This window comes from Canis lupus, chromosome 22, assembly GCF_048164855.1.
Source record: "Canis lupus baileyi chromosome 22, mCanLup2.hap1, whole genome shotgun sequence".
Taxonomy (NCBI): domain Eukaryota; kingdom Metazoa; phylum Chordata; class Mammalia; order Carnivora; family Canidae; genus Canis; species Canis lupus.
This window is the reverse complement of record NC_132859.1, coordinates 13,727,365-13,750,937: the sequence shown is the minus strand read 5'-3', so window position 1 is coordinate 13,750,937 and position 23,573 is coordinate 13,727,365. Positions and strand designations below refer to the sequence as shown.

General features: G+C 42.1%; 1 protein-coding gene across 11 annotated transcripts in view; it reads right to left on the bottom strand.

The window, feature by feature from the left end:
* Positions 1 to 6,706: 6,706 nt before the first annotated feature.
* The window catches only part of SLC9A9 (solute carrier family 9 member A9), a 655,912-nt gene continuing 639,045 nt past the window's right edge, over positions 6,707 to 23,573 (bottom strand). For all 11 annotated transcript variants that reach the window (XM_072792384.1, XM_072792386.1, XM_072792387.1 and 8 more), the window contains 2 exons: positions 9,733 to 9,838; positions 6,707 to 8,422 (listed from right to left, as the gene is read on the bottom strand). In XM_072792384.1, coding sequence (XP_072648485.1) covers positions 8,195 to 8,422; positions 9,733 to 9,838 — 334 coding nt within the window. In that variant the 3' untranslated portion in view covers positions 6,707 to 8,194. The remainder of the gene's footprint in view (positions 8,423 to 9,732; positions 9,839 to 23,573) is intronic.

The following is a 23,573-nucleotide window of genomic DNA, read 5'->3' as shown; positions in this document are numbered from 1 at the left end:
ATAATGGAAGTCCAGGGCTGCTGGTGGACATCTTTGAAACTGTTGGGTGGGCCTGCTGAGAACAAGGCAAAAATGGAGAAGAACAGAGTGTGTGTATGTTTGGGGGGAGAGAGAGAGAGAGAGAAGGAGAGAGAGAGAGAAACGGAGAGAGGAAATATCTTAATGGCCTGGTTTGTGCCCTTATAATCAGCTGCACCAAAGCTCCTGGACTTGTTATCCTAGTGAAGACTTCATTCTTCAGCTAGATTGATCTAGATTTTTGCCTCTTTTTTTTTTTTTTAATTTTTTTTAAATTTTTATTTATTTATGATAGTCACACACAGAGAGAGAGAGAGAGAGAGAGAGAGGCAGAGACAGGCAGAGAGAGAAGCAGGCTCCATGCACCAGAAGCCCGACGTGGGATTCGATCCCGAGTCTCCAGGATCGCGCCCTGGGCCAAAGGCAGGCGCCAAACCGCTGCGCCACCCAGGGATCCCTAGATTTTTGCCTCTTGTACCAAATCAATCCTGACTAATCCAGGGCCTGGAAGCCTGGGGCCCCCCAGCTCGCTTTGGCTCACACTGCTCTGTGTGTGGTCATTCTCCAGTCTCTGGTCTTTCTACTGTAAACCCTAGGAAGCTGAGGGGCATATATGTAGTTTTCTGTCCTTGGTGCTGAGGCATCAAGAGTTCTTAGTGCATATTGACAGACTTGTACTAATTCTGCCTGCAGCCTGGGACAGGGGATATAATCATGATCTTTGGACCTATACAGTTCTGGGTTCAAGACTCCTCTCTGCCATTAATCAGCTGTGTGATCTTAGGCCAAGGGCTTAACATCTCTGTCTCCCAGCTCCGTGCACCTAAAGCAGGACTTGAAACGTGATGTTCCCGGGGCTGTCATGAGGATGAAATGAGATATCACATATGGAAAAGCGAGGCTCATATTAAAGGGTTATTTTTTCCTTTTTCTTTCTAGACACGGTCCCAGGTACTTTAGAGCTCTACCTAGCAGGATTGAATTCAGTTCAGTTCTGATAAATTAGCATATCCTGAATGCCTGCATCTGCAAGATGATGAGTGGACAATGGGGTTTCTGGGAGGTAATTTTGCTTAACTGAGGGCGGGTGAGTTTCACAGTATGACTGCATTGCCTTAGGCCACGTTCTGAAGCAGAGGATATTTGAATCTGATCTCTCACAACTAAATCCTTGCTGAGGCACTAGCCTCCCACAGACCAATTGTAGGGGTGGGCAGCCTTGGGGAGGATGCCTTCCGGGAAGAAGCTGACCCCTGCAGTTCAGATGGTTCATTCCCCTCCTTTACCTAATTGATCTGTGTGGCGAGGTGAGCCAAGACATCTCTGAATTGATGTGCTTCCTGGACTCTATCATTGCTCATCTGTTCCATCTTTATTTATCCCATTAATGATGCTGACATTGGCAATTCCTAACCTTGATTATCAGCAGTACTTTGTAAGGGTTTAATAAATGTTTGTCAAACTGAATGAATGACAGGCTGATGGACAATATTTGGGAAATATATGGAACCTTCCATAGGTAAGCTTCTCACTCCTTGCCACCTCCCCTACACCTAGCCTAAAAGCTGCCCTGCTCTGAATAACAAATACCTGAAAAGCTTCTTTGTTAATCTCACAAGTACTTCGACATTTTGCTTCAGGGCCATCCTTGAACTGTGCTACAGATGGAGAAGGGGTAGGAGACCGAATCAACACTGGGTAAATCAGAATATAGCATGCCGTGTGTGTTTTAGAAACAAATCCCTGACGTGCTCCTTTCAAAAACATTTGAATTCAGCAGATAATCTACCTGTTTCCTTAATTTCGTGCGAGTATTCCTCCTACAACCTTTGTCCTTCTGCTCCAGTGTAGAGGGAGACGGGGAGGTGCGGGGGAGATCAGATGAGGGAAAAGAAGTCTCAGCTCAGGGCAGGCCTTCAGAATGGGCAGGGTGGAACTCTCCAGTACAAGCTGAAACTATAGTTCAAAGGCAGAACTTCTCCTTCTTCCCAGAAGCTTCAGTTCTGCTCTTAAGGTCTCTGCACTGATTGAATCAGGCACACCCAGATTACGAAGCATAATCTCCTTTCCTTAAAGTCAACGGATTGCGATGTTAATTACACCTACAAAACATACCTTCGTAGCAACACCTAGATTAGTGCTTGATTGAATAATTGGGGATTTTATCCTAGTCTGGTTGACAAGTGAATCTGTGGCCATCACAGCTGAGGAAAGGTTGGGCACTTGTGTAAGACCACAAGCACAGTAACAGAAATCACTATTTTTCTCTCTAACCCTTGTTCCCAGGAGTGCCAGATCTCCTTGGAAGGGATTCTCCAAGGGTTGTTTCCCAGGTGCATACTCTGTCCATACACTGGTTTTAGCACTCCCTGGTTCTCTGTTCTGTTCCCTCTTTCCTTTTCTTGTCAATGGTTCTCCCCAGGGTTTGAATGAAAATCATCCATGGTGCCTTGAAGATAAATGTGCTTATCCTTGCAAAGATGCTGGCATGATTCTTTTGTGGGGAGGGCGTATCGGGATTTCTCTGCACGAGTTAGAGAAAGGTGAGGAAGTTCATGTGGTATTTGAGAACCTCTTTGGTGAAGTTGTGAGGCACATCTCATCCCTCCAAATATACATCTCCAGGTGAGACCTTTTCCTTAAACTTCAGATCCATGTAAATAGCATCTGGACCTGTCCATGCAGCTCTCCACCAGAAACCCAGGCTCAACATGTACAGAGTTGAATTTGTTGGCTTTCCCCCAAATCTGTTCCTCTTCTCAATACCCTCAATGAATGGAACCATCAAAATGCCATCATTTCAGCCTTAAGCTTGGGGTCATCCTGGGCTCCTCCAGCTTCCTCACTTTCCATAGCCTATCAGTTATTAACTTTGTAGATTGTAGCTCGGAAACTTACCTAGAACCTATGCTCTGGTCCATCCTCCCTGATTCTGTCTTATTTAAGTTCTCATCATCTCTTTCCTGGGCTATTGAAATAACACCCCAACTGGGCTATTATACTTCCTCCAGGCTTACTTGTACCCTATCTCCCTACAATCCATCTAATTATCTTTCCTGTTTAAAAAATTTCAATAGCCCCCCCATTCTCACAAGATCATGGCTCAGACTCCTCTGATCTACAGCTCCAAAATTATCTTATTCTTCCATTTTCTTGCCCCCAAACACAAACAGGCTATATGGTAGCCATGTGGGATAACTTACAATTTCTCTAATGTGCCAGGGTGTTTCACACCCCTTTGTCTCTGCCCACGCTGTTCCCTTCAACTGGAATGCTCTTCCCATATTCTAGTGATCAGTCTTACCTCCTGCCCCACAGACCAGCACCAATCATATCTGCTTGGTTAAACCCTCTCATCTTTCAAGATCTCATGTGTAACTTCTTCCTTAAAGCCTTTCTTGACCATGCCTTCTTTTCCCTCCCACATCTTGAAGACAGAGCCACTCTCAAAACTGACCATACATGAATATGATATCATTATAAAATTTAAAAATAATGTGGATAAACCAAAGGCTCTCTCGATTTAGCCCTTGCAATCTCACTTCCCTCTTGCTTATCAGCTTATTGTAGATCATTCCAGATTGTTTTTTCACCGACAGTTTATCTTGGAAATATTTCCATGTGAGTGTGTGCTTATGGACCCGTTCTACACAGAGTGTAGTTAATTGCTGCAGAGAATTCTCTAGTATGAGAGTATTGTGGCTAACTCTTCTGATACTGATGGATATTTTCCTCCCCAATAATTACAGTAACACTGCCACAAAGAATATCATTTTGTATGCTTCCTTATGCACAGATGTCAAGTGCTTCTTTTCTGCAGAGATGCCTAAAAGTAGAAGTCTGAATAGAAGGTATACATGTTTGATTCTACTTATTTTTAAAGATACTTTTATATTTGAAAGTATATTTTTAATTTCTCATGCATTGATAAGAGTTCTTTGTATATTTTGAAGAATAATCCTTATTCTGATATATACATGAATATACATAAATGTATATATGTGTGTGTGTGTGTGTTTGTATTTCTCCAAGTTTGTCTTATAAAATTTTATTGTCTTTGTCATAAGAAATTTTATGTTTTTTATGTGGCCAAATCTATCATTCTTTGCTTTTGGTTTCTGTCTTTCTTAGGAAAACTGTTCACATGCCACGGTTATTTACATATTCTATTTTATTGCTTTGCTATCCTATAGTTTTTGGGTTTTTTAAAATTATTTTTTTATTTTTTGCATTTGGCCATTTAAATTACTTGGAATTTAGTTTTGTATTTTTTCAGAGCATTACCTGATTTTTTTTTCTTTTTCCAAACTGAAAGTCAGTTTATCCACACTACTTAGTAAATGACAGCCTATTTATTCTCAAACCAAATTACAATGCCATTTTTTATGAACTAACTTTCTAACTATATTCATGAGTCTGCTTCTGTAGTCTATTTATTTATTTTTAAAGATTTTAGTTATTTATTCATGAAAGACACACAGAGAGAGAGAGAGAGAGAGAGAGACACAGGTAGAGGGAGAAGCAGGCTCCATGCAGGGAGCCCGATGTGAGACTTGATCCTGGGACTCCAGAAGGCAGGTGCTAAACCGCTGAGCCACCCAGGGATCCCCTGCTTCTGTAGTTTATAATAGATTTTCTTGATACCTTTTCTTATTTCTCGGTGAATACCACACAGTTTTGGTTACTATAGCTTAATTGTATGTTCTGGTGTCTTATGAGGAGCCTATTGCTTTTTAGCAGCTGTCTTCTCCTACTAGATATTTGGTGGATGGGACCAAGTCCTATTTGTCTTTGAATTTTAAAGACCTTTTCATAGTTTGTCTCCATGTGTTTTGGGTGATGCAGATGAGTAAACCCAGAAGGCATTGGCACTATTGATGCTACCGTTTATATTCTCAAGGTCTCAAAGATCATGGTGCAAATAACAAATTTTCTGGTTTTTATTCCACTTTTTATTGTAGTTCAGTACTTCAGTGAGTTATTACACAGGACTCTTATTATTATTTAATTTGTTTTTGAATAAATAATTCATCTCTAACGTACAAAACCCCAAAGGTACAAAAGTGATAAATTAAGTCTTCCCTCAGTTCTTAAGAGGCAATTATACTACCAATTTCTTCTTTAATCTTCCAGAATGCCAGCATACCATGCATTCTGTTTTGCACCTTGCTATTTTATTTAACAATATGTCCTGGAGATCATTCTATAGCAGTACATGTGATGCTGTGTCCTGAGATGGCTGTGCTGATCTGTTTAACCAGGATGGCAATTAGAGTTGTTTCACTAAATACTCTATGTATAATATTCTTAAATAGCTAGAATAAAAGTTCTGCACATGACATAGGTGGGTCAAAGGGTATTTGAATTCTCAGCTTTGACTCATATCATTAAGTTGCTCTCCAAGAAGTTTCTAGAAACTTCATGAATGAAGGCTTGCCACCAGGCTTCCAACTTGGCTCAGACATGTACTGAGGGCCAGGGGGACACTACAGAGGATCTAGCTGGGAGCCTGACAGTGAGTGGAACTGTGTGTGTGTGTGTGTGTGTGTGTGTGTGTGTGTGATGTACACATGGTAAGAAGCTCAAGGAAAAACCATCAGTCAATTAATTAATTAGAGTCCTGTTTAAAGCTCTAATAATGAGTGCAAGCATTAGTGGTTTGAATAAAGCTTCTTTGCCTTTATTATTCATTAGAAACTGGCAGTAAGTAATAGGTTTGAATTTCACAGTCCTCATGCTGCTAATCAAAGCACAGAGATCTTAAGATCATAAATTATTATCCCTCACAACAGGAGCATAAAGGGAATTTGGTTTTATGAATTGTTAACTGGGACACTAGCTCGCCTCTCTTCGGGTCTTGGGCTGGTTCCGAGGGAAGGAGGCTGGAAATCACGTCTTGAATCTAGAGCACTGTCTTACAGATTGGACAGGGCACAATTTCCTCAAATTTGCAGTATTTTACCTACTTGGAGTCAGCGGGATACGTGGCTCGACCCAGATTAAACAGCCCCTGATTCCCCTTATTTGTGATGGTTCGTGATGTTCAGCTGGGAAGAGTTTTTTTCTATGCAGAAAGCGGGCTTTCCTGTGTGTCATGAGATGGCTGTGCTGTGTTGTGTGTCACGGGCTTTCGTGAGTTCGTGCTGGGTTTAGTTTGTGTGCCTCCCCCCCTTCTCATTTCCATCTCATATGTCATATTTCCCTCCCTTCTCTCCACTCCTGCCCATGCTAATGTTTGTCTGTTTTGAGAGGATCTTCTCTTTCCCTGGCGTGTCTTTCTCCAACTACACACAAAGCACCCAAGTTCTCATCTCTTCCTTTCACATTAGGGCAGAAAGAGATGAGTCTTTGTCTTCTGACTTTCCTTTTTCTTCTCCTCCAGGACCCCCTCCCTCTCTTTTTGAAGTTCTACAGGATTTCTGGTCTCCAGCAGTGCAAAAGGAGGAGGCTGTTCCACTGGGCCTGACTTAGCTCTCCCTTCTCTGGCTGCCATCCGCTCTCTCTCATTCCTCCAGTGGCTTGGTGGGCCAGCCCCTATGGCTTTCCTCAGGCCAGAGGACCCTTGCAGTTCCCTTACATTATCTTTTGGTGCTTGCTTCATCCGGCATTTCAAGTGTAAAGGCGAAGAACTGCCAATTAGCATGGGCAGAGAAAATGTCTCTAAATAAAGCATTGGCCAACACAATCATACTTTATAACAAAAGTTTATTAGGATTAGGTCACATTAGAAAACTTCATGCTTTGCCATTTTTGCTGTATTAACCTGGAATGACCAGATTATACTTAGCTGAGTATAAAACAATTTGTGCCCTGTACTGTTTGGAAAGTAAGAAAATCGACGTACATAGCGGTGTGCCTGACACCGCCACGGTTAATAGCCTAACAACTGGTTAGCAAAGCGTATGTTACTTCCAAGCTTTGGGGAGTGATGAGGAAAACATCATTTCTTACCTCCTTCAGAAACAGGCTCATCATAGTCTGGGCACCTAAGACTGGAGCCGACTTTTTTTTTTTTTTGGAATCTAGTATTAACATCTGTATTTCAAGAGAAGCTAGGCTTGAGGTATCTTTATGGCTTGAAAGGCACAGGTCATGCAGCTGAATTAAAAGCTATTGTGTTGGTCTCTCTGTCATGGGCCGTGAGCCACCTGTCATAAGGGAGTCCTGGTGCCGTGTCCTTGACCCTTCAGTCTGGTGTACGCATCATCAGCTCTGTTCCTCTAGCTTCTGCTTTTGCTAATCAGCTGTGAGTGTTGGAACTGGAGGATGGGTCGGGACTCTTGCACCGTCTCCTGCCACATGGAGACCGGCCTGTGCTGTAGAATCTCATTACCCAGCATACAGAGGGGACCTGCCACAGGGCCAAGAAGTGACTTAAATGCAAGCAGGACAGAAAGGCTCATTCTTCCAATACAACACAGAATGGGGGAAGAGAAAACAGCTTTCCCTGGAAGGGGTCCTACCAAGTTGGAAAGCAGAACTGCATTGAGTGCAGGGTACGCCCAGCTGTAACTAACCCCTGCCTTTAATAGGAGAAGCGGCTTGAAAAGAATGCCAAGGAGAACAGTGGGTCACCACACAGCGTGGGTTCTGCAAGGCCACCGACAGTGGTATCGATCCCTTGCCTGGGCTTTGCAAACAGCCCTGGAGTCATTAAGAGCATGTAGGAGTCTAGGTCTTTATAATATAAAAATTCCACTTAACAAAATAACTGGGCATTCCCTTCAGCTTAGAAGCCACATGTTTATGCTCAGAAACTTTTTTTTTCTTCTGATTTTTAAACTCTCCCTAATGAAGGGAGTAAAATCCAAAATCAAAGTGAAAGGGCCTGGAGAGCTACACACCGAAAAGAAACACCTGCAGACGCAGCACATCTGTTCCATCCTTCCAGCAGCCAGACTCCTGACTCCCTCCTTCCCCGCCCTTCCCACCCCAACCGATCCACTCATAAAAATGGCTGCTGCCAGAAACTTCAATTCAGTTGCATAATATAGAGGGATGAGAAGAAATTCTTATTTCTTCAGGCACCAGAGGATAACTTGTGACAAGGTTGTGATTCTCTCCGACGGATGCTCTTACCACATGGTCCAGCCTCTCTCCTACACTGCCTCCCCAGCTTGGCAAGCATCCCGCTGCGAGCCTCGCATCACTTGTGGTCACATCGGTGCTGTTCCCCTTAGTTCAGCTGGGACTGACCCGGGGTCTGCTCAAGCTTGAGTTCGTAGCCTCCCAGGCCGAGGTCCCCCTCATAAATGTTGTCCTTGCTTGGAGTCTGCGGTGAGGCTTTCTGGGCCAGACTCAGGCTTGCAGGAGGCCTGCAGGGCGAGGGGGCTTGCTCCTGGTAGCTCATGGCCAGTTCGTCCTGATTCACAATGCACTCCACGTCTTCCTCTTTTAGCTGTTCCTAGAGTTTGGGAAGAGAGAGAGGTCACTTTGTGATGAAGAAAACCACAGCTGTCCCATTGTGTAAGACCACAGGGGCTTGTTTTCCTTTCTTAATGGGCCTGGCTTGCCCTGGCTGAGGTTCTGTGGCAGTGGGCACCGCCTTGCCACGTTGGGGGCCCTAACACAGCCACGTGAGGGCTCCAGGCCTGAGGTGACAGTTGGTAGAGAGGGCGCGCTGACTGAATGCCTCCTTGGGTTAAGGGAATTAAAATTCAGTGGATTTCTTGGACTGGTACTTAACTAGGTTGAGAGGAGTTAGGAGTTAGAGGAGAATCCTGGCCCCTCAGTGTACAGAATGATTCTCCACGTTGGTTTTGTAACACTCTTGCCTATCACTAAATTCTCCAAATGCAGTTTCTGTTGTATTTTATTTGAAAAGTGTGTCCCCACAGCATGTTTCTTGGGATGAGTGTCACAAAGCTCAAAATGGTTGGAAGTCCCAAGAGTAGATAATGGCAGAAACTAACCAGATCTGGTCAACTTAGTTTTCCTCAGACAGAGCTTTCCTTGAAGGGAAGAATTAAGATCTCAACTCTTCTTTCATTGGCTTTGGGAAGACCATACAAAATTACTCATAGAATGAGCCCGGGCTAGGTGACCGAGGTCAGTGGTTTCCAGTATTAGGCTGTATCAGAATCACTTGGAAGGTCCATTGAAGCAGAGATGCTGGGCCCCAAGCTCAGAGTTCTGAGGGTGGGAAGCTGATAATCTGCATTTCTAGCAAGTTCGCAAGTGATGCTGAGGCTGCTGGTCTGGGGACACACTTCGAGAACCGCTGCCTTAGGCTGCTCTGCCTGGAGCACATCTGAGATGCATTATTCTCTGTCTATGCAACGGGGTGGCCAGCTGGACAACCTCCAAGAGTGCCACAAACCCTTAAGATTTTGCTCCTCTCCAATTCCTGACACTGGTTTGTTGGTAAAGATTCTAATCGCTTCTCAGCATTTTTTATTCCACTCCCTTGAGCTATAAAGCACAGGCAGGCCTAATATTTAAAACCTCAGAACACAGCAGTTTGTGAGGACATATGACTTCGTTTACATTTTCTCAATTCATTTTATGGTTAAAAAAATATTGGTAACAATAAAAAAAACTTGCATTTTAAAAAGAAGAATGAGCCCACATCAGCAACATCTGAAAAGAAAAGAGAAATGCCTCTCGGTGCAGCGAATTTTAAAACGCTTCCTCCTCAAGCTGGGGAGTGACAGCCCTGAGGTTCTTGGGCTCCTCGGCACCCAGCAGCCTGTCCCACCCAGGGTAGTTACTCACCCCGTAGGCCTGAGGACTGGTGAGCAGCCTGGAAATTGGACCACACCATTCAGGTAATGTAGTGGTCAGTGGAGGGCCAGAGTGGGTTAAAATTGGTTTCAGATATCTGCAAGGCCTGTTAAGGAATACTTGGCAAGAAAAGGAAGTTAGAATTTCGTTTCTCACACAGCACAAACCTTCGCATGCAGCGAAAGAGACAGTTATGTTCACCTTTAAATCCCCTACTCCCTCATTTAGGAGGCAATTTGGCCTGCAAAAATTGCTGTTTATAATCTTTGCTCCACACACTTTTCCATCCCTGCTGGTAGCCTTTAATCAAGAAGAAATGGGGACTGGGCCAGCCAACATCAGCGAGGGGGTAAATGTTCATCTCCTCCTCCCCCCCTCTCCCTCAATGTCTCATCTGCTTGAGAATGCATTTCTTAAGAATTATCTTAAACAATAGCATAAAGGATTGTGTTTTCTTAAAACTGCACACAGTGCTTAAACCACCAGTAATTTTCACAAAGAAGCAAGAGGTATTTCATAAAATGTTCAGTCGTTTTAGAACTGGGTAGTGAACATAGGTTGTTTTCCAAAATACTTTATTTTCACTATTCAACACAGTCGCTTTATACTTCAGACATCAATGCATCCCCATACGAAATTATGTAAATAAACTGGTGCCAGGTTCATTCTATTGTCTAGCACTTGTCTTTCTTCTCTCTTCATCCCAAAGTGCTCTAACAAGTTCAAAGAAAACCGTGTTCATCTAAAGCCGTTGTTTCCCTCCAATCTAGCAATAGTGAAACCCCTAGAAGCTGCCTTGGGTTGCCTTAGTATTTCTTTTCTTTGCTCAAAGGAACGTGGTGGAATTATTTCACCGTTCCATCAGACACAACTTTTAAGCTTTATATTATTTCCTCTGCTGGAGAATATTTCACCTCATCAACTTTCTGAAAAACTAATAAATAGGGAAAGGGAAAAAGTGGAAAGCAGTTAGCATTGGTTGGCTTGTAAAGATCCGAAGTCACCCCCGGCACCGAGGATGTGAGGAGATCTTGGAGATGGCCCTACTGGAGGCCATCTAGAGCTGGCCACTGCTCTGTCATTCCTGTGATGCCCTGAGCATGTGAGGACAGAGGGAAGATGCAGCCTCCGGGGGCCAGGAATCTCGGTGTCTCTGGCTTCAAATGCTCCACCGACGAAGTGGTGATAAGGCAGGGGATGCCTGTGAATATAGCCTAGTGACGATGCCAGGGGAGTTACTGCAAAGATGCTTAAGCAAGTCTGTAATTCCAAGTGCAAATGGAAAACATGACAATTCCTTTCAGATGGGCAGCTGCTGTGCTCAATGAAGGACCAAGGAAGATATTAAAGTTGAGAGCCTGGCATTCCTTGTAATATCTGTTTTGTTTTTTTAAGATTTTATTTATTTATTCATGAGAGACAGAGAGAGAGAGAGAGAGAGAGGCAGAGACACAGGCAGAGGGAGAAGCAGGCTCCACGCAGGGAGCCCGATGTGGGACTCGATCCCGGATCTCCAGGATCACGCCCTGGCTTGAAGTTGGTGCTACACCACAGAGCCACCCAGGCTGCCCTCCTTGTAATATCTGTTGAGCCTATCTACGACTCTGGAAATCCTGTGATGGTCTTCCATTAATTTTCACTACAAATTGTTATTTCCTTCATCTTATGGTTGGAGGAATTGAGGCCTAGAGATATAATGATTTTAAATAATCCAAAGGCTCTCATTGCTGTTTGAATCCACCACCAACATCGCTAGCAAAAGATAAATTATCAGGGCAGAATCATGCATGTGACCAGAGGGTTCTCTAGAGAGAAAAGCTTGCAGACCTCATCCGTGCTGGCGAGCTGCAGACCCTCTCACACAGGGGCACATGAGGACACGTGGTTTATTAGGGTTTATGGTGTAGGTCAGCAAAACAAAACAAAAAAACACTTTTCTAGGGAGGCATGGTGGGTAACATATATGTACAACTAGAGTGTAAATCAAGGAAAATCCAGCCAATTTTATTTCAAGATGGAGAAGTGACAGTAGGTAAGCTACATTTCTAGAGATGTCATGTAAAAAAATTGAAGAGGTTTGTCAAGGCTCTAAAAGTTTCAAAGAGGCCTGGGTGGCTTCCACTGTTTGAGGTTCTCAGAATATTGAAAAATTAAATGCCAAAATGCCACAATAATGGAACAAAGGTAAAGTGCAAATTTAGAATTGTGTAATAAACTTTCTCTTTTAATCCTGATGAGGTATCTCTTTAACACTAATGTATAATGTTATTGGAGCTAACACTTAGTGATGAAATTTGTAGCTTTTTGTGAATGTGGGGCCTGGACCACATCAGGTACCATTTGGCCTCTTCTGGACAGGTTGTGAATACTGATGGGAAATGTAAAAGTGTTTTTAAACTCTATGCACTATTCAAATGCTATTTATTTCATTTTAAAAATTTATTCTCTAAGCAATACTTCTGAGAAATGTTGTCTCAATCGTTGTTTGGATAATAATGGGGGAATGAGACTGAGGGTAGAGAGACAATGGGGGGCACCTGGGTGGCTCAGTTGGTTAAGCATCTGCCTTTGGCTCAGGTCATCATCCCATGGTCCTGGGATCGAGCCCAATGTGGGGCTCCCTGTTCAGTGGGGAATCTGCTTCTCACTTTGTCCCTACCCCAACTCGTTCTCTCTCTCTCTCTCTCTCTCTCTCACCCCCCTTGTCTGAAATAAGTAAATAAAATCTCAAACAAAAAAAAAAAGAGAGAGAGAGAGAGAGAGAGAGACAAGATAATGGCACTCCAGGCATTTGGCTTGGCCTTGGAACTCACAGGCTATGTCGTAGGTGGGAAATTTAAGGCACTCCTACACCAAAAGTAGTTATTTGGGTTAAAATTTGTCATACAGGCAGTTAGTGTGAGGTGGTAGGTGAGAAGTGGGCAGAATTTGTTGATGTATGACTCTTCTAGGAAACTCACGATATACCATTTTGGCTGCTCTGGTGTCTCAGTAGCTGTGGGTCAAAGTGTGGCAGTGAGTAGGATGTGCCAAGCTCCACGCAGAGCCACGGCAGATGTGGCCTGGCCCAGAATCTTTGCTGAACTTCTCGGTTTGCCTAGTGCTCGCCACATATTATGTGCTCAGTGGATGTTTGTTGAATTTCTGACTTAGGAAATATAAAGGGGTGGTATGAGTGATGGAAGTAGATTCTGAGTAACTTGACAAGAGAAGACGAAGGGGGCAGATTATAGCCATCAAATGAAGTTTTCTGAGGATAAAAGGCTAAGAAAGGTTAAGTTGAAGATGAACCTCTTGGGCCTGAGTTATTAGACTGAGGGGACCATGGAAAGAGTGGGAATGACATGAAATAGAGTGGTTAAAAATAATCTTATGCTTTACTCACTCATTCATTTGTTCCTTCATATGCTCACATGTTTTTATTTTTGTTTTATGTACTAATCCAGTGAGGCATCCACACAAAGAAATGGACAATTGCCTTATAGAATGGGAAGCTCCCTTGTCTCAAGACTGTAGTCTCTTTGAGGGCGAGCAGGCTGTCCCATTCACCTGGACACAGTGCTGGGCACATTTTAGAAGTTCAAGAAATAGTTGTTGAATTAATGAAGATGACAGGCTCAGAGAGAAGAAAAGAATTGCTCAGTGGAGCCCAGCCAGATAGTTAATGGCAGATCTGGGCCTGGGATCAAGGACATTTCCGTCACACAGGCCATCTTTCTTCTGCTACGGACACACCAAGTAACAGATCTTGTCAGATTGGACAACTGATTTGGAATGGAGGAATCAGAGATTTTTGGAGTTCTTTATTGCTGAGCAATGTCTGGAAAGTGGCTGGATCTCCAGGGTTACCTAAATTATTAAAGAGTAAGAAAACTCTTTTGATCTACAAAAAATAAAAACCCCAACTGCTGATTTTGCAAAATGTGTTATTTTTTTCATCAGGTTCTAGTATATGTTTGGGGAGGGAGATTCCCCACTGGGTATTTTTGATGCAGCTAGTTTTGCTTCTCTAATAAGCTAGAAATGTATCGAGATGAAATGTGAAGCTCTGGGGGAGAAAAACAATGGCTTTTCCCATCCAAAGGGCAGAGGTTTGGGAATAGCAGCTTGGTTCAGGAGATGTAAGTAAAAGCCAGAATTCTACCCAGAGTTTAACATGCGTGCAATAAGGAAGACAATTAACAGATGCCATTTTCTCCTTTGGCCTGAGTAATCAGAAGGTCCAGAGCTAAATTATGTGCTTAACTGAACTCACATCCCAAATTCCTGGTAATGTTGATTTCTTTCTCTTTTTTGTTTGTTGGTTTTTGTTTTAATTATTTTAGATCCTCATGTTTTACCCATCATAAGATGCCAAAACTAATCAGCATACAGCTTGCTCATGCCTATGCTTCACATGACATAATCCTACATAGACTGGTGAGATGCAAAAATGCTCAACAATGATCCAGCTCCACCAATGAATGTCTGGCCCTTTGAGGGGAGTCATCTCCATTGCCCCCTACCCTGGGCTGAATGTTTGCATCCTTCCCAAATTCATATCCTGAAGCCCTAATCTCCAATATGATTGTATTTGGAGTTGGGGCCTTTGGGAAGTTATTTAGATTTGATGAGGTCATGAGGGGGGTGCCCCCATAATGGGATTACTGCCCTTATAAGAAGAGATACCAGAGTTTGTTTGTTCTTACTCCACATATCTACAAAGAAGAGGTCAAGTGAGCATACAGTGCGATAGTGACCATCTTCAAGCCCAAAAGAGAGTTCTCACCAGAACCCAATCATACTGGCACCCTGATCTCAGACTTCTACCTTCTAGAACTGTGAGAAAATGAGTATCTGTTGTATAAGCCATCCAGTCTATGGTATGTTGTTATGGAAGCCTGGGCAGACTAACACACTTCCTCTCTGGACCTCTTGAAAAATCACTGAGAGCCCTGAAGAGCTATGTTCTATCTCGGCTTCCCTAAACTTGCCTCATCATGAAGATCGGCTTGGATATTTGTTAACAATTCAGATTTCCAAGTCCTCCCCTGGAGATTCTGACTTGGCAGGTCCAGGAAGTGGCCTGGGACTCAATTTTATGGAGAATCTGTATTTTAGGTGCCCCAGGTGACTGGTGATTAGGCAAGGATGGATAGAACATATTGCTCTCTCTCTGGAGTGTTGCCCTCCATAGGGGATTCAAATTTTAAATGGGAAGAAAAAGAACATGGTCTCTTATGTCTTCAAAGCCATCATTTTTAGGGTAAGGGTAGGTATAAGGGAAGTCCATTTGGCCCAGAACCCACATCTATCTAATGTAATGGCCTTTGTCAAAGGTTCCGTCTTGTCTGGGGGAGGGGTCAGATAGTTGGCTCAAAAATGTGAAGCCTCGATGATGTTACACCTGAGAGTAAATTAATGAAGCACCATATCTGGGCTTGTATAGGAAGACTTTGTGCCTTGTGGGAGCATTTGCATGTGTTTGTATGTGTGAGCTCGATACACAGTCTTGTTATTTGGATAAAATACTCATCACTGCATAGCTGTGTAAAGAACAAAGCACATTTATCTCTGTATAGGCCTTTCAAGAGTATATCCTGCACTTTTTCATTTATAAAGCATTTCTAATATGTCTTATTTTCTCCTTACAGCTGTAGGTGAGAATTATAGTCCCATTTTACAGATTAAGAAATGTGTAAACAGATGGTTTTTCAATTCTCATCTATTCTTTTAAAAAATATCTATCTATCTATCATCTATCTATCTATCTATCTATCTATCTATCTATCTATCTAGGAGCAGGGAGAGCATGTGAGGGGGGTAAGGGCAAGGGAGGGGAGAGAGAGAAGGAGAGAGAGAGAGAGAAAATCTTAAGCAGATTCCTTGCTGAGTATGGAGCCCAACCTAGGGCTCGATCTTACCACCCTGAGATCATGACCTGAGCTGAAACCAAGAGTTGGATGTTTAACCAACTGAGCCACCCCGGAGCTCCTCTTCTAACCTATTCTTGCCTCTTTTTCCCGAGTGCATTTAGCTTCCAGTGCTGGCTTGTCACCAAATAGTCAGGGATCAATGACAAGTGGGTGGGGAAGGATAAATATATCCTGTAGTGGAAATCAACCTTGCCCTCCAAGTCCATACATTCATGCAGAAAACCAGGTCCACTTGCTATTGATTTGCTGAGTCCCTACACTGCTGTTTACACAGCATCCATGAATGAAACTCGCAGAGGACACCCCACATTTTATACACCCTATCACCTTTTGATTCCAATACACAAATCACACCCCTTCTGCTTTGTTTCCCAGGAAACGTGCCCTAACAAATTGAATGTGTTTTCCCTCTTTCCTTTGGATATATCAGATTTTGTAATTGAACACTCACTGTCTTGCCATTTTGGATGAGCCTGCGAAGAGCCATTCTGCGGAGCTGGTGCTTAGGGTTCAGGCTGGAGGAAGGCTCTAAGAGTCCAAACAAGAAGCCTTCCTCTTTGAGCTGTTTTATCCCTCTGTTCTACCTCGAGGGTGGACATCCAGTTTTGCACCCTGCACTTGCAGAGAACATAGGAGTAGGATCCTGTCTTTGTAGCAGCCACTCTATTTCAAGAACAAGCTATCAAGATGGCGCCTCCTAGGCTGTCCATGAGTTATGGTTTAAAATAAGGAAAAAGCAGAAACCCTCTATTCACATACACTGATGAACATATGCTTCTTTGCTTAACAATCCTAATCTTTACCATCTTAAAGGAAATTGCTTTAGACAACAGCTGGGGTAGAAAGAGAGCAGCAAATGCCAGAATAAACACCTGACAGGTAAGCAGACCTGCCTGGAGGGAGCCAGCATGGAGTGACCGCAACCCCCTTCAGCCCTGTCTCTGAGCTCTGCTACTCCTATGTCTATTTGGTGAAGGGCTCTCCTTTCACGCTGGTGTGTCCCTTCCCCCAGTAGCCTTCTCAGACCTGTCGTGCTGAACTGCTTCAGCTCCATGGCTGTTCTGTAGCAATGTGTATGCGTCTGTCTGGTAGCATTCGTCACATTGCCTGAAAGCTAATTGCTTACATCCCCATCTCTTTCTAAGCCCCTTGAGGGCAAGAACTTTCTTATTATTTAACAAAATATTCATATTGTAGAATGGAAATCAGATTATACAGTGTAGGCCAATGTATAGTCTAATGGATCAATATAAAGCAAGGAAATCACCCAGACCAGGAAATGGAACTTTGTCTCCCAGCACTGGAGCCCCTTCTAGGTGTCTCATCCTAATGCAGACTCCGCCCTTTCCCCCACAAGGAACTACTATCCTGATTTGTATACTAATCACTTCCTTGAGTTTATAGTATAATTTTAGCACTCAAGTGTGTGTTCTTACACACTACAGTTCAGTCTGGCCTATTTTTAAAAAATGTGTTATGCCTTTTAGTCTGTAGATTCCTCCTCTACCCTTTTAATTTCTTTACGATTTATCTGAAGAACCTGGCCCCTTTGACCTGCGGAGTTTTCCATGGTCTGAATTTTGCTGATGTGCAGCTTAGCATGGTCCCCTGCCCTTGGTATTTCCTGTAAATTGCCAGGTGGATCCAGAGATTAAATTGGATTCAGGTTCTCTCCATCTCCTTGGCAAGATGAAGGAAGGCACATCATCTCTGGTTGTGTCTCTTTGTGTGGTCTGAGCAGCCACTTATGTGCTATAACCATATATGTTTGCTCTCTGAGGATTTCAAATAGTGAAGTTCTAATTTTATATATACATACAAGATACATATATGTATATTTATTATTTTATTACATAGAATACTTTTATAAAGAGACATTTTTCATTTATTCTATTGGCATATTCAGTGGAATAGTCAATATAGGAAAGACAAGATAAATGCTTGGTTTATTCCACCCATTTACCAGTTTTTCAGACGATTCATTATCATCCTCTGAAAATGATTCTTTGTTTAAATGTCATTAAAGTGTAATGAATTTAAATGAATTTGATTGCAATTATGCTCATTGTTGAAGCTCAAACTGACCCATCTTTGATCAGTGGGAGTCTTTTCAAATTGGCTCCTGAGTCCTATTGACATGATGTCTGTTGATAGCTTCTTTGTCATCTGCCTGACAACTTGTTCTAGGCTCATCTTGAACATTGCCTCTTTCAGATCTCAAACCAACCATTTCTCCAAAATTCTCTGATTTCTTTTAGTGAGAAATGGTGTTTTAACTGCAAACTCTGGGTACCAAAGGGTTATGATACACAGTGAAGTACTGGTAAATGTTCAATAACTGACTTTTTTTTTTCTTTTCTTTCTTTTTTAAAGCTGGATTTGTAGCATTTCCCAGTTTCCATGGTATAAACACTCCCATTATGGCTGATTTCTATATATCAACATGAAGTCACTGAATGTGGAGTTGGGACAAGAAGTGTACAATCTGTTCTCACCAGCTAGTGCAGACCAACTTCATCATGCCACTAGTTATGTATCTCATGAGTTACTATGGATACTTCCAATTCAAGCTTAAGAATTTCTGATTCTCAAGGACATAAGGAATGTTAGAATAGTCCGTAACTACTCATTTGTTTTATCCTTTATTAAATATATAGTAGTCTCAGAATGATAATACTGATAGTACCACCATCAAAAATTACATAATACATTTAAAAACTTGTGTATCCTCCCTCTATTTTAACTTCCCATTAAAAAAAAATACCCTATGGGATGCCTTGGTGGCTCAGCAATTGAGCATCTGCCTTCTGCTCAGTGGCGTCCTGCTTAGGGCTCCCTGTGGGGAGCCTGCTTCTTCCTCTGCCTGTATCTCTGCCTCTCTCTCTCTCTCTCTCATGAATAAATAAATACAATCTTAAAAAAAAACACTATTGTGCAACTATATATAGTTATGCTACATCTACATTGTCAGATCAGATAGCCATTACATCCTGTACTGTCTCTCTTAGGTCTTGTTCAGTGCTTGCACCCTGGGTAACTATATACTTAATACTAACCCTCTGGCCTTATATCCATGCTTTTCTGCTCATTTTGATTGCCTGAAGCTTGTTCTTTAGTAGATTGCTCAGGAAGGACTCATGGAAAAATTCTTGAGTTCTTGAACATTGATAACAGTTTGTGCTTTTTATATTTTGAAAGTCTTTCTCTGGAAATAAACTGATTGGCTTATAACTTTCTTTATTTGATTATCTCATGTATGTTTCTAGTTTATTTTGACATAAGTAGTTGCTCCTTAAAAGTATAATGAAAATATAACTTTCTTTCCTTTATTTATTTATTTTTAAGGATCTTATATATTCATGAGAGAGAGGCAGAGACACAGACAGAGGGAGAAGCAGGCTCCATGCAGGGAGCCCGACATGGTACTCGATCCCGGATCTCCAGGATCACGCCCTGGGTTGAAGGCAGCACTAAACCACTGAGCCACCCAGGCTGCCCACTTTCTTTCCTTTATAAATCAAATGGCCCTTTCCCCTAGATGCCAAAGGACTTTTTTTAAAAACTCATTAATTTCACTAAATTTTTTCTGATGTTGGTTGTTCTAGGTTGAACGTTTCAGGTACATGATATGCTCTTCCAATGTATAGTTTCAAATGTGCTAAATGTGTTGTGTTTTAGCGAAGTTCGCTTGTATTCGTATTCTGTTTCTTTGCTTTGCTTTCTTGTCCATCTTTGCCTATCTTCAATATTTGTCACTTTTTTCTTTTTAAGATTTTATTTATTCATGAGAGAGAGAGGCAGAGACACAGGCAGAGGGAGAAGCAGGCTCCATGCAGGAAGCCTGATGTAGGACTCGCTCCCGGGTCTCCAGGATCATGCCTTGGGCTGAAGGTGGCGGCGGTAAATCACTGAGCCACCCGGGCTGCCCTGTCACTTACCCTTGAATCCTTTTTATCTTTTTATTCATTTCTTTTTGATTAAAAATTTTTTTCTTTCTTTTTACCTGCTATTTCTTTTAAGGTATTTTCCATTGTGTTTATTTGCTTTTTTATTTCTTCTAATTTACTATTCATTTCTGATATGAGTTTTTTCTTCATTTGAAATTATTTTCAGAGTTTTTTTCTATTTCTGATTTGTGCTGATCTTCCATTTCATCATTTTTATAATGTTTTAACTTGTTTTATTATAGTATATTATAATTTTGACCTACTTCTGGCATGTCTTTCTGGCATGCTCTCACTGTCTATAGGGATGTTATTCTGTTTCTTATCCTTTTTTTTTCTTTCAATAACTCTCTATGAGATTTGACTTCTGTCTTTTCCTGTAGGTTTTTTTAAAAATGTAAAATTAGTTTTCCTAAACTCCCTGAAGGAGGTAGTGTTCAGGAAAGCTTTTTCAACTTCCTAGTTCCTTCTTCTGTTGTTTTTGTATAATGGTAAGCATGGTGGCTTGCATACTGACTTTCCTGACCAGTTTTTCTCCTCAGCTGATCTGGACCTCGTCTTTCCTTCATCACTATTGTCTTTGTCCAGCTCAATTTTTATTCCACTCCAGGTGGCTGCTCCTGAGTGCAGGACCCTGAGGGAACCCTGAGAGGGATTCATTTTTAGAGCTCTTGAGCGTTCCAGCTCTTCATCCTTTTTTACTGAGACCTTTCATTTACTCCTAGTAGAGAGGGCAATACCCCGCACTCCCTGCCCAATTTGAGTTTCAGAGATGTTTATCAAATTAGTCCACCTACCCTTTTTAGGAAATATTATTGGCTATTTAGGAGCTCTCCAATTCTCAGGTCCGTCAGATACTACTCTATTGCTTCTTTTTTCCCACTTCGTGGACACTTATATTAATGGTAGTCTGTCTCTACTAACTTGTAATTTGGAGTTTGTGAAAAAACTTGTCTTTAGTTTTGTTTTAAATGTATCCATGGATTTTGGTTTTATCATCTACTCATTTTGCCTACTTTTATCTAAGGGTTTAGAGAGATTGAAAGACTGCTGTTGATGCCACTGTCATCTTCCCAGAATGGAGAAGGGTTCTTTACCTCCCCTGGCCTTGGACTGAGTAGCCTGAAAAATTGTCCATATGCTCATCATTTACATAAAATTTCACATGACATTTTAAAGAGTTCCTAGATGCATTGAAGTACATTCATGCTCCCTTAGAGGTTCTGAGCTAGGAAACTCTGGTCAGGAGCAATTAAGTATTAAGGATGAGGGCAGACTAGAGGCCAATAAAGTGGAGTACTTGCTACCCTCTTTGTTTTGGAAGTTGTTTTATCAGTGGTATCTCTAAGATCTACCTATCAAATGTTAAGATAATTCTTTTGGGCCCCTTTGTTCCAGACAGACAATCCAGAGACAGTAAAAGGACAGTGGAATTTGTTGGAAAGGTTAAAGGAAAGACGACAGTGGCAGAATACCAAAGCAACCAACGTAAGTAGGACAAGTGAACATCAGATAAACAAGGGGAAATGTTGGAATCATGAGGCTGGAGGAAACCTGAGAGTTCATCTGATCCAAAGTCTCAGATATTAATAGACTAGAAAGTCTAAACCTAGGGTTTCTTCAAGTGTGGTCACCTGAGCATCTGTACCAGAATTTCCTGTTTTGCTTGTTAAAATGCAGATTCCCAGGGTCTTGATCCTGATCTTCTAGTAATCTGCATTTTGCCAGTCCCCTGAAAACCACTGGTCTAAATAGTGCAGAGAAGAATACCATCTGGTCTATTGAAGGACTCTGGATGTGTAATAATAATATCACATTGAAGGACTCTGGATGATAAAAATAATATCACTTTTGCTTTTACTAGTATTGCTTCTCCTCCCACTATTTTGTCCTCAGAACTTTTCCCTTTGGACACAGGAAATCAACAGATTTCCAGGAATTTTTGCTGCCTATCACATGCAGTTGAAATCCACTTGTGCCATATGGAAAGCTACATTTGGCTCAAGGTGTTTTGAGAGAAAACGGTTCTGGAGAAAAAATGCTGCTGCTATTCACATGGAGTGCATCTTGGCTTTTGGTGGCCTCTGATGAAAAAAACTGCCAGTCCCCCTCTGTTAGCTCACAGTGATTTGATAACAGATCTTTATGAGTTACCTTCCTGGCAGTGTGTCAGAGAACTGGGCTTTGAGAAGTAACTCTGCTCTGGCATTCCAAGTCTCTACTCTGGTTTGGAGGGAAATTTCTATTTGATTTCCACCTCTAACCCTGATTGGATGTGGTCTTATGAATGCTGGAGTCTCAGCTGGCTAACCCAGAATTCACATTTAACACACAGGTGGCCAGCCCTGCCCAAGCCCTCTCATTCACTACCCCATGGAGCCAGGCCCTGGGGCCCTCAACTCTCAGAAGAGTGCATGTCTGAGAGGGACTGACCTCCATGTGCACATGGGCAGGTATTCCATGGGGGATGCATAATTGTACTCATCTTCTCCATCTGGGGAAATAGGAACAGGCCCTTCTGTATTGGTAACTGCAGTGTGGAGCCTATGGGTCAGGACTCAGAGCATGAAAGTGAAAACTACCTTCAGAGCTAGTAGTAGCTCTTTGTTCTTACAGGGTCACATGTCATAAATAATCATGGGGTGGGAGATAGCAGACACCAAACACAGATGGCTGAGGTTCTGCCTGCTGTGATTGCTTCTCAATTTGAGCAAAATCTCCAACTCTTTATGCCCTTGATTTTCTCATCCTAAGGAGCCACATGGTGCTATGTTAGATCTGGTTAGGTAACTTCTCAGATACTGCAATTATTTGTTTCCCAGGACTGCTGTAACGAAGTACCACAAACTGAGTGGCTGAAAACAACAGAAAATTTTTGTTTCACAGTTCTGGAGGCTATAAGTCTGAGCTGAAGTTATTGGCAGGGTTGGTTCCTTCTGAGGGCTCGTCCCATGCCTCTCTCCTAGCTTCTGGTTATAGCAATTCTTGGTTTTCCTTGGCTTGGAGATGCATTACTCCAACCACTACCTTCATCTTCCAATACTGTTTTCTCTGTATCTTCCTATGCCCAAAGTTCTCTTATAAGCAAACCAGTGATACTAGATTAGGGGCCCACCCCATTCCAGTATGACTTCACCTTAATTAATTGCATCTACAATGTACCTGTTTCCAAATTAGGTTACATTTCGAGGTACTGGGGGTTGGGATTTCAATAGATATTTTTGGGGGGTAAATTATTCAGCCTATAACTTCCTGCTTCTTCTGAAAAATCCCAAGTCTTCTGTTTATTTTTAATTTTTTTGTAATAGTTAAAAAGGCTGGGTGTGAATCATAGCTTTGTTACTTATTATCTATGAGTGGGCAAATTTCCTAAGTTCTTTGAGCCTCATTTTTGTCATCCCTAGAACGGAAATAGCTTATAATAGTGACCTCATAGGAAAGAGAATTAAGTGAGATGAAAATAGATACAATTTTTAGAACAGTGTTGGGCATATAATAAGCACTCAATAAATATTAGTTAACATTATTATTATTATTTTTTACTGTTTCCCTTAAGGAGTTTTGTAAGTATTAGAAATATATTTCAAACACCCCCAAGTCAATTGTGAAACATCCACCACATACCCTACAGAGTTCATAATATTTCTTCCGCTGGGTGCTGGAGCCCTGAGACAGATATTGCAAAGCTTCTTTCAGAAGATCCCCTTCTATTTTTGGAGCAATGCCCCACACAGGGTGCCCAGGGAGGCACGGCTCATTGTTTCCTGACAGCAGGATTTCAGCGGAGCATTTCTATTGTGAGAGTCCTGACACAGGAATGACCCATCTCCAAAGGAATGAGGTGCTTGCTCAGAAGGTGGGTGTTTTCATAGAGGGCATCAGGTTTTTAAGGTCACCTTAGAGCAGACCTGTCTTATCATCACCTTTGTTTCTCTGGGCCTTGGTTGTCCTTGAGGCCACTCTAACTTTCCTG